Raw genomic sequence first — 11,757 nt, forward strand, 5'->3', positions numbered from 1 at the left:
AAAGAAGGAAGGAAGGAAAGAAGAAAGAAAGAAAGAAAGGAAGGAAGGAAGGAAGGAAGAAAGAAAGGAAGGAAGGAAGTTATTATTGAAGAGCTCCAGAGGACTTATGGACTGTGCTGTGATTTAGTATCTTTTGTTTGCTGTACTATAAGATGTAGCTTTGTTTTTAGAGTACTAAGATGGAGGGCCAAATTATCTGATTAATATATTTTAATGGCTACAACCATATTTAAGTTTTTTATTACACTCATTTCCCAAAAAAAGAGAACACCTCTAGAAGATAGGCACGGCCCCCAGTTGAGGGATAGAGCCATCTTAAAATTGTTAACACAGAAATATTCCTGTCCAAAAGGAAGACAGGGACAAAAAAAAAAAAAAAAAATGGAACAGAGACTGAAGGAAACGTCATCCAGAGACTGGCCCACCATTTGCAGACTCCAAACCCAGATGCCAAGATGAGTTTACTGACGGGAGCCTGGTGTAGCTGTGTCCTGAGAGACTCCGCCATAGCCTGACAAATATAGCTGCAGATGCTCACAGCCAACCATCTGACTGAGCCCAGGTACCCCAATGGAAGGGCTAGGGGAAGGACTGAAGGGGATTGCAACCCCATAGGAAGAAAAACAACATCAACTTACTGAACCACCCAGGGCTCCTAGAGACTAAACCACCAACCAAAGAGTGTACATGGAGGGGTCCTTGACTCCAGATACATATGTAGCAGAGGATGGCCTTGTCAGACATCAATGAGAGGGGAAGCCCTTGCTCCTGTGGAGGCTCAATGCCCCAGTGTAGGGGGATGCTAGAGCAGTGAGGCAGGAGTGGAGGGGTGGGTGGGGGAGCACCCTCATAGAGGCAATGGGGAGGGGAGGACAGGATGGAGGGAGTTGTGGAGGGGTAACCGGTTAGGCGGATATCATTTGAAATGTAAATGAATAAAATGATTAATAAAAAGCCAAAACAAATAATAGGCAAAACAAGGAAAAACAAAGAAGGTCCAAAAAGAAAAACAAAACAAAACAAAAAAAAAAAAAACAAAAAAATCAAACAAAAACTGATACTTAAAAAGAAACCACTGTGTTGCACTTTCACATGAATACCTTTCTTTTGCTATATGTTGCTATATTAACTTATGAGTGGTGTAAAATAACAAGGACATCTGTGTGTTTGGGTTCCTTAGAATATGAAGAAAATATGGAAAATAATTGCTATGTATTTGTACTAATGGTGGTTTCCTTAAAAATAGGGAATCCATTATAATCAAATAATTTCAAGAATATGATTGTTTTGTCGATATTTTCTTAATGAGGTGAAATTTAATTTCTCACAAATTTTACATAAGTTGTTCATTTAATATTATTAATTCATCCTTGGACTATCATGTTTTTCTTGGTTAAAAAAATTGCATGTGCAAAGGAAAACATTATGTTATAAGGCCAAGTTTTTTGCTCTCTATGTTTAAAAATTGGAATAAAAATACTCTTTTTCAAATGTGCCCAATGCTAATTGAATTAAGTCAGAAGTATACCAGTGTGTGTCTGTAATTTGTTGTTTTGAATTGTTTCCTTTCTTCATTCACTAATCTGCTGAAAGACATTTACTAACAGAAGAGTAATTGTCTACTTATTTTGCTTTCACAGCGGCTAGAAAAGGGTTTTGTATCTGGCTGTCTACCCCATTATAAACATGGCGTTGTATACAATAAACATTAATGCACCTTTAATAAATAATAGCAGCAATAAGGATAATACCAGTTATTATTTGCGTAAGTGGTTAGTCATTAACAAAATAATTTAATGTTAAAATTATTACACCAGCTAAATATCAGTAATGTACAGTATTTGAGTCATATTTGCAAATATGAACTTAAGGATTTCAGTGTATCAAAAATTAGAAAAAGTGGAATTCTCAATTTTGTGTTCTTAATTATAAGTCCATTTCTAAGTCATGAGGTAAATTTTTAAATTTGTTCCTCAGATACAGGGTTAATCTGGCTGGGGTTGGAACAGCAACATCAAAATCTCTCCATTTACATTAAAATTTTGTCAACTTTATGACTCTGTCATCCTCATAAAATACTGGAAGGTTAAGAGAAATAGAAAAAAATCCTTCTTGCACTGTGTAAAACATTTTCCACTTGACAAGATACCTAGATAGCATTTGTATAGACACAACTAAGAGAAATGTTCCCAGTGATTGTTTGATTGACTATCAACTGCATGAGGAACACTGTTAAAACGTCTGTGTATATTTTTTTTTTCTGAAAAAAAAAAAAAAAAACATGACTAAGAGCTAGCAAGTTGTTAGTCTCCTCATCATTTACAGTATTTTAAATGATTTCTTAGCTCTCATACAAAAATAATGCAATTTAATATTGAGAATATTAATATCTCTTTATAGTTGCCACATACAAATTATAAGACAAATTTATATTATCTCATTGAATATATATTTGATCAATTAGTAGATATCATATATAAATACATATGTGATAGAAAAATTAATAGAGATCACATATTGGCATTTTAATTAATAAATATGAATATATAGATTTGACAACAAAGTCCTATATTTACATGAAGGGATATAATCCATTACTTCTAAAGTGTGATGTTAATGAAAAGGGGTTTACATATGTCAGATTTTCGATCCTGCTTCAAATCTTAAGCCTTTTGAATTAGTTGGCCAAGGCATCAAAGGAGCTTAAGGCAGCTTACATGATGCTTCAGTTTATTTAACATGAAATCAGTAGAAAGAGGTTTTGTCTGTGCCAGAATACAGGATATTGATTGTAAAAAGGCAGCACAGTTGATATAATTTTTCTTCTATAGATTTTAAAATTTCAGTCGCATGATGGAGATTAATAGAAGGCCTCAATGACTTTAAGTCACGAGGACTCGCACGTTATTTACTGACTACTGTGACTTTTCCCAGAAATCTTCCTATAACTTACATATAATAGAGTAAGACAGAATTAAAAGTACTGTTACTACAATGATATTATACTACTGTCAATACATTACAGAAATTTAATTTTTGTACATAACTAAAGATATACAGTGATACACAATGAAAACAGGATAATTTCTACTTGGAACAAGAAGGTAACCAGATATAATTAAGGGGTTTTCAGGTAACCACCTTATATGGCAAAGATGAAAGTACTGTAATAAGAGTTGGAGTACTAGGTGATTCTGTTAGCTCAGGGGCCAAGTGACTTTGTAAACAAGTAATGAAATAGATCTCATTTTGTTTAATAAAAAAGGTATATAGAACAAAAGTAAATAATCAAAGATTTAAATTAAAAATAAATTTGACAGATCATAATACCTTATTTGAGATACATACCAACAATCAATAATTAGTAGGAAAATACATGACAAAGCAATATTTACTGAGAAATAAATATTCAGTTACCTAAAATATTGGTACACCTTGGAAGCTATAATATTTTTCAAGTCCTTTAAAGTTTTACTCATATTTTATTGCCTTTAGTTTTGTGAATATCTGTAACTTGAATGATATACTTACATGATTTCATAAATAATTTTGTTCCTCTTGATAATAAGTTGAAAAATTAAGACTATTAATTTCAGGAATGAAAAATCCATGGAGATATAAAACGTTACTGCACTGAAAGGAGAAGGATAATCCTGAAGGTATATTTTTCTTCATGCATGTATGAACTTGCATGCACAGATCCACTTCAAAGATTCCTGAATCTTGGGGATTTGCAAATGTTGCTTATACTACTATGGTTGTGATTGGGATAAAAAATTTTGGCAGAAACTCAACTGAGTAGGAGAAATAGGATAACACATTTTTTGCTCAAGAGTTTTTGTTTCCTCAGTGTATCGTGTGTAAACTCCATACTTGAAGAAATTGGCAGTCACTATACTTAATAGTTTTTCTACAAGCCTAAAGCAATCTTATGTACATGCAGTTTACCTAGAAATTTTTATTTTGCGCAAAAACACAAGTATGATGTCTTTCCAAGTTCTGGAAATTAATAAAGTGAGGTTGGTTTACAATGAGCCTTTAAAGTTTTGATTCCATTAATGTAACAAATAAGTTACAATATAAATCTAGTGACTGTGATTACAGATTAGACTCAGATCTAGTCTTGAAACCTTTTGTAACAGACCTCACAGTATTGACAGTAGGGGAAAAAATTGAGTATTTAAAGATGAAATACTTGGTAGAATACTCAGACATTGCTGAAAGACATTGTTACATGAGTGGACAAACGTACATTTTTTTCATTATTTTCTCTCCCAACAAGAGTTCAGTATTGCAATGTGTTAAAAACACAGATTTCAAGGAAACTGAGTGATTCTTTTGTCCCAATAGAGTCGAAATTATATATGAAAATTATAACTACAAATAAATAAGCAAACACCTATTTTAGGTTCAGTGTCATTCATATGAAAAACCAAAAGGTTTGTTTTGTGTGTGTATGTGTGTGTGTGTGTGTGTGTGTGTGTGTGTGTGTGTGTGTGTGTGATGAACACAGGACTTCTATGCACACACAAATAGAGCCAGCCTTTTCCATATGGAGAGTATACTGAGGTGATAATCATAACATGAATGAATCACAGCTTAGAATAATTATTGAAACACTTTTAGAAATGTTTTCACTTTACTTTTATTGAAGTGAGCATTAATCTTAAACTTTCTTAAAAGGCACCCAAGTATAATCATCTTGTGAACCAAAAATATACAAAACTGTACAGAATAAATAGTTCATAGAAATCTAGTGATACCTTCTTGTAAAATAAAGCTACACTGTCCCTCTCCTGAGGCAGCTCCGAACACTTACCTGTAGAAACGCCTTTTGCAACTGATCTACAGTATCTATCAGTGTATGTCAATAAAAATAAAATAAGTTTTACTATTCATTTTATACCTTTGAATTACTTGCCACAAAAGACATGTTTTTATCATTATCATCCAGTTGTACAAATAATTAACACTATAAAAAGAAGCAAACTTCCTAAGTGCTCTAATCATATATACAGTAGAATCTCAGTAGCATTTTAAAAAAAAAAAATCCCAAGAAGAATAGAATGTCGAACACAAATCACATACCTTAGGTTCACAGCAGCATTACATCAAAAAATATCCACAGGAAATGTGTAGATTAAACTAACACATTTGCTTATTTATCCCACATGAACTATTTGCCATCTTGAGTCTGAGTTCAGAAACCTTAGCAATGGCACCTTTTGTTGGAAACTCTGAATCATTAATGGCCTGCGTAATTACAAAATTTACATTTTTACTTACTATTGCCGCTTTTTAAATTTAAGTTCCAGTTCCCCTTTCACTTATTGTGAGAAAATTTAGTGCGATTGATAATACAAATTTTTGACATATATGTTGATTATGAATAAATTCCTTACATACTATGTATATATATGTATATACAGGTATATACTTAATTGATGAAATTTAATTGCATTTAGTCATGAATAGAGTATCCAAGAAAACTGGAGCTTTTTATATGTTCAACCCTTTAGGTGTGCAAGAGAAATTCTATGAAATACTTGTAAGCATATGGAGCAATACTACTATAGTCGTTGCATCAGTTGTATGCAAGGACTTGTTTTATTTGGAACAGGCTATATTGCCTGATAATAATGCCATGGCTTCCTCAATTGTCCCTGAGTTTCACTTTCTCCTTTTATCTCTCATAGGATGACTGCTGTGCTGAGTTTTGATTGATAACACCCACGTAAGGCACTTATTTCAAAGGTTTGGACTTAAGTCAGAGTCACAGCTGTTTCTGAAAAAGCCCACAAACAGTCCCTCTATGTTTGCTGCTCCAAGACTTCTAAGTAGTCAGGTTCAGCATGCAGGTTAGCTTTGAGCTCAAAGTATTCATTTTTAGTCTGTTCTACCAACACCTTCCTTGGTCGTGAGTACATCAACGTTTCCATTAATTTTAGCTCCTCATGGGCTCCAGGATAGTTAACCTCCACATCTGGCTGGAGCTGAGCAAGATTTTTTCTTAGGTACTCTGTGATGCTAAGTTGCTGAAGTTCCTTTTCCTTCTCTAAAATGTTCCTATATAATAAACTTGCATCCTGAAATGATAGGAAATCTGTTGATTGGTCTGTAGTTTTGTATTTTATATTTGAACCTGTAAGGGGTGAATGATTTTCTCGTTCTAACAGGCTCCTTTGAAGATGTTTTGCATCATTTCCTTCTTTATCATTTCTTTCCTCAACTTCTTCCAAATGCTTTGGACCAAAGGATGGACTTCTGTAGACATGAACCATTGGGCTCACCATGTGTTGTTCATAGAGAGAGGAAGAGGGTCTTTCGGTTGTATGGTGGGTTGTTTTATGACCATACATGCTATACTGCAAGTGTACAGGACTGTTGTCTCTCAGTTGCCCCTCTACTTTCTTCTTCTTATATCTTCTCCTACGGTGGAGGACAAAAACCACAATCCCCGCAGCACAGAATACAATAGTTATGAATACAATCAGAAGTCCTAATATTAGAACTGATAGGGGCACAGCATCAGTGAGAGAACTTAAGAGAGTACCAGCTGTATCTGCTGCCACCGTGGGAGAAGTGACAATAACATAACTAGTCTGGGTTGGCATGGAAGGATTATTTACTAAACCAGGACAAAGAAGATCGCTGTTGAGGGCTTTTAATTCCTTCTTGTCCAGATGCCCTGGGGAAGTGCAGAGAATATCATCTGTCATTGTGCCCTTGCCAAGCTTGTGTATCCATTGCTGCAATCCAACCAAGTCACAAGAGCAGTCCCAGGGGTTATCCTCAAGGTCAATCTGTATCAGGAAGTCAAGGTCATCTAAGATGTTACTTACAGGTAAATGGGTGAATTGGTTTGTTTTAAGATTTACTCTAGTTAGAGGAATGCCTAAAAAAATATGTGCCGGTAAAACTTGAAGGAGATTGTTATTTAAATAAAGAACTTTCAGTTTAGGCATTGGGTTGAAGGTCCCTGGTAATATTTCCTTTACTGCATTGTATTCAAGATACAAATATTCGAGACTGTGAAGACCAAGGAACATGCCTTTATTTAGTTTGGTCAGATGATTGCCATTGAGATAGAGTTTCTGGAGTCTTGTGAGATTCATAAATGATCCTTCTTCTAGAACTTCAATGCAATTGTTTCCCAAGTGAAGCATTTCCAAAGTGAAATAGTCTATAAGGTCAGACTTCATTAAGGTCTGAATAATGTTGCCCGCAAGAATCAGCTTTCTAGGATTGTGTGGAGAAGGCTGTAGATCTGACAGGCTTTCAATATTGCGCTCCTGACAGTGGATTAGAAGTCCCGAAGGGGAGAGAACTTTGCAATTGCAAGGGATAGGACAGTAAGGTACTGGAAGCTGAGTGGATGGCTTTGTAAGGTAAGGTACCAAACCTGGTGCTCTGGTAGGTTGTTTCAAAATGGATGGATTCTTGCTTGATAGGCGGCTGTCACTTGTTGAAGATGTTATGGCCAGCAAAGATCCTGATGGATCCTCATGCTCTTCATATACTGGTGGAGTAGGGCAAATAGATTCCTTTTTCAGACGACTCAGTACGCTTCCTTTGAAAAGTGGAGGGCTGTAGCATATTACATCACCAATTATAGATTGTGGAGGCATATTTTCTAGCCAGTTTTTTAGCTGCAACAATTCACAATTGCAGGCCCACTTATTGTCCTCCAACTGGAGATCCAATATCCGGCCAATGTGTTCTAAAAAGCCAACATAAGGCAATGTTTGCAACTGGTTCCCACGAAGATCTAGATGGGTTAAAGGAACAAATCGAAATATGTTTGGAGGAAGACTCTCAATAGCATTGTCATTTAAAATTAACACTTTCAGCCTGTTGAGCTTGCTGAAGGCACTTGGTTCAATTACTGTAATGAAATTATTATCAGCTTGCAAGAATTCCAGGTTCTCCAAACCATGGAAGGTATCCTCTTTAAGAATTTCCAAAGAATTGTGATTGATATGAAGTTGCTTAAGAAGCCCAAGGCCATTAAATGCACCAGTCTCTATGTCTGCTATGTTGTTAAATCCAAGGTGTATTGAAAGGGCATTGGTAAGACCAGAAAAGTCATTCGTGTGAAGCATTGTCAAGCCATTATTTAATAAACTTAAGTGGAAAGGTCGTGATGGTGGCACACTGATTTGGGATAATTTATTGATTCCTTTTTCTTCACAGTTTATTATCATTATGCCATCTTTCTCCTCACAATTACAAAGAATGTCGCAAGAGCCTCTGACCGAGGGCATTGGTGAGTGGGACTGTAGAGATAGACAAGCAAGAAGAGACAGGTAAAGGAGGTAAGTCCACAGCTTCATTTTGTCATATGATTGGATCTGACTCTGTAAAAAAAGTAATAAAAAGGGATTTTAATGGGCAAAAGCAGGAAGAAATGTCTGTCAAGATCTGAATACAAGGAAAATTGCCATTAAACTCTGAATAACTTGCTGCATCTTCATTTTCTTTTAGTTTGAATCATCATTTAAACAGAGTACTTTAACTTGCATCTTCCTCAAAATTAAGAATAATTAAACATTACAATATTATATCAGCACTTGTGATCACAAGTGTTAAAAAGTGCTTTTCACAGAGAAGAGAATGCTCCCTGGCTAACTGGATACTTCATCGTGGTCCATAACTGAATGTCTGAATATACCATGTTTCATTTCTCTTGCAAAATATTCCACGAATGCCAGAAAATTATGTGTATGTGTGTGTGTGTGTGTGTGTGTGTGTGTGTGTGAGAAATGGGATAAAATAATGTAGAGCACTGGTGATAAATACACTGGTGTGAATGTGTATATAAATGTGTATACAATTATAAGTGCATTTATGTTCTCAGGGAGCTTGAAGTAAGTATTTATGTATAAGCATATCTTTGTTTTAACTTGTTCTGGTTTTGCAGAATATATGCATAGTGTTGAAAATTTACTTTAAAAGATTAAGGAAGATGTGTCTTTAATTGTATAATAAAACATAGTGTTATAAAAATGATTTTTGTTTTGGCTCTTTTTTTTTTTTCCCTGAGGCATTTTGTACAAGCCTTCTGAGTATCAAATACATATGTTTAAAAATACCCACGTTTTTAAAAAGGCACTTTATCTTGGATTTCTAGATGTGAGATACTTTCTGCTGCTTTTAAATTTCCTCATGAATGAAGTAAAACTTAGTTAGATAAAAAGAAATAGATAACATGTATATCAGTATTCTCTAAACAAACAAACAAACGAATGTGACAACAAACAAAATAAGCAATGCTCTGAAGGTCTGGCCAATGACTTGCAGAGGACACACTAAGCAGGACGTTGGACACTGAATGTCACCTCACAATTCAGTTTTCCATAAGGCAAGCATTTGCAAAAAATGAGGTCTGAAATAAACTGCACACCTTTAAAATGTTTCAGGATATTCTTTAGATGCCTAAAAAAAATGATAGATTAGTAAGCAACCATTTATATAAGCCATCAATCCCCACAAAACTACAAGTATATCAGCAGTCCTCAGAAAGACTCACTTTGAAATGATTGCAGAGACAAGGGGAAACACATACAAATCTAAGTATATATAAACTTGTTCTTTCTTTAAATATTTGGCCATAAGTAGATAAATGAAGTTGAAAGACAAGCATCATATTTCACAACCACTGAGCATTACAATGCTGGTAAATGCTTTCAATTTTGTAGATAAAATACAAATAGTAACTTTGATGTTAATTACAATCAGATTAAAAATCCCAGATTGAGTCAATAAGTCTGAAAGTAAACTTTGGTCCCTGAAAATACATTGTTTCCTTAGAAATTTACAATCCAAAGTTTCTGGAAGGCAAAAGGCAACTGAAGGAACAAAACAACAGAAAGTCTTTGCATGTCAAGGCAAAGTTAGGAGGCTCTACATTTCCACAGGGAGAAAGACTAATTTTAAACAGTCCAGAGCACTCTGCTCAGAAGGAAGCAGCTTGCGTTGGAGCCTTCCGCTTGTGCTTTGGCTCACAGAAAGTCTAAGTAATTCATAAATTACTAACAAGGAGTTTGATTTATTTCATCAACAGCAGCATCCTGAGAACACAGTAAATATTTTCCAGATGTTAACAGCTTATTTTTTAACTTACAAGCAATTTATGCTATTTAAAATGTGCATGGTATAGTTTTAAATCTTTTCAGAAATGTATAGCTATCAAGAATCATTCTCTATTGTCCATATCTAATATAATCTTAAAATAGTCACAACTCCATTTGCATATATTCGAAGACTACATAATTTTGTGACAGAACCGTATAAAAGTGTCATATGAAGTTCAAAGCATTGTCTAATGTCATGCCTATACTTGAAATTCAACCATAGCATATAGTTGTCCCTCGGAAGGCACACACTTTTAGTTTCTAACAACAAGCTGTATATTTAAAAAGAAATAATGGCATATTATGGAATCTGTTTTTCCCTACAGCCAGCTGTTGAACTAAATGCCCGTAGCTCAGGAGAAAAGGCATCTGCTCCAGCATTAGCTTGGCTAGTGAACAAAGATAAAACTGAGTATCCTTTAAGGAAGAGAGAGAGGGAGAGAGAGAGAGAGAGAGAGAGAGAGAGAGAGAGAGAGAGAGANGAGAGAGAGAGAGAGAGAGAGAGAGAGAGAGAGAGAGAGAGAGAGAGAGAGAGAGAGAGAAGAGACACATAAATTCACTGTCTTCAGGATAATACAAACATCCATATAAGAAAAGCTGCAAGCATTTCTCCTACCTGTGAAGCAGTCACTTCCTGGTGCTATATGAAATGCCCAGCTGGAAGAAGTATCCAAAGTCAATCAGTTTCTTTATTGAAAAAGAAAACACCAACGACAGGACCACAATGCACTTTCTCCTCAAATATCACTTTTTCTCAAGACCCATAGCTTTAGAAAGTTAAAACATCTGGCCGAAGGCAAAACGCTGAGCCCTTATTTTCATTGAAAGTCTCGCAGGCAGAACACACACTGGAGCATCCTGAAGCCAGAGTCCCTTTCTCCCCCAATTAATATTCACAGCATACTTCACAGCTATGCTGACTTTGTTTTGCATATAGTTAACCATTGACAAGCTGCTGATCACTGTAAATAAACAAGACGCGGAGACCCGGGGGTGTTCACTCTTGCTTTCTTTGCTTGTGGAACCAGACTCTGTACAGCTCTCCTTCTTCTNGGTCGAGTCTTTCTAGTTAGCTCAGTTTGTTATTAGTCAGATTGCCAAGGACTGGGAGGTAGGCGTAAATAAAGAGACTTCTTGGCTTTTGACTCAGCCTTTAAGCCCTTCCCCATCAGAAGTGCTTTAATCTGCCAGTGTCATATAACACAGGAGACAGCTCCACCTTGGGACTGTTCAGTGCCTCCTATTTCTGCAAATGGTCTTTGCACTACTTTATTTATTTATATTTTTATCAAATAGAGAGCAAATGAATTTTGATGGAAATGATTGCATGTGGCTTTAAATGCTTAATAATGTGTTTTGTTATGAATGAAAGATGAATAATATAGTGTTGAAATTGTTTCTTGCACAGCAGTATATTGTACACACACACACACACACACACACACACACACCACATACACACTACACACCCACACTGAAACGACAAGGAGGCTTCCTGCACAATAGTTACTTCCTGTCATTTTATGCTTGGTGTTTTGAGTTGAAATTGGGCACTAATTAAATTTTAAAATGTGACACAAATTGCTTCTCTGAAGAACGTGGCTTTTTCATTCACCATTTAAAA

The 11,757-nt window shown here is 35.4% G+C and overlaps 1 protein-coding gene across 1 annotated transcript; it reads right to left on the minus strand.

The window, feature by feature from the left end:
* Window positions 1-4,628: 4,628 nt before the first annotated feature.
* Slitrk6 (SLIT and NTRK like family member 6) lies at window positions 4,629-11,264 on the minus strand. The gene is made up of 2 exons (XM_021203530.1): window positions 10,750-11,264; window positions 4,629-8,357 (listed from the first exon to the last, which is right to left on the minus strand). The coding sequence occupies exon 2, from the start codon at window positions 8,331-8,333 to the stop codon at window positions 5,811-5,813; it is 2,523 nt and encodes an 840-aa protein (XP_021059189.1). The 5' UTR covers window positions 8,334-8,357; window positions 10,750-11,264; the 3' UTR covers window positions 4,629-5,810.
* Window positions 11,265-11,757: the final 493 nt, after the last annotated feature.

Source organism: Mus pahari, chromosome 8, assembly GCF_900095145.1.
Source record: "Mus pahari chromosome 8, PAHARI_EIJ_v1.1, whole genome shotgun sequence".
In the NCBI taxonomy this organism is placed as follows: domain Eukaryota; kingdom Metazoa; phylum Chordata; class Mammalia; order Rodentia; family Muridae; genus Mus; species Mus pahari.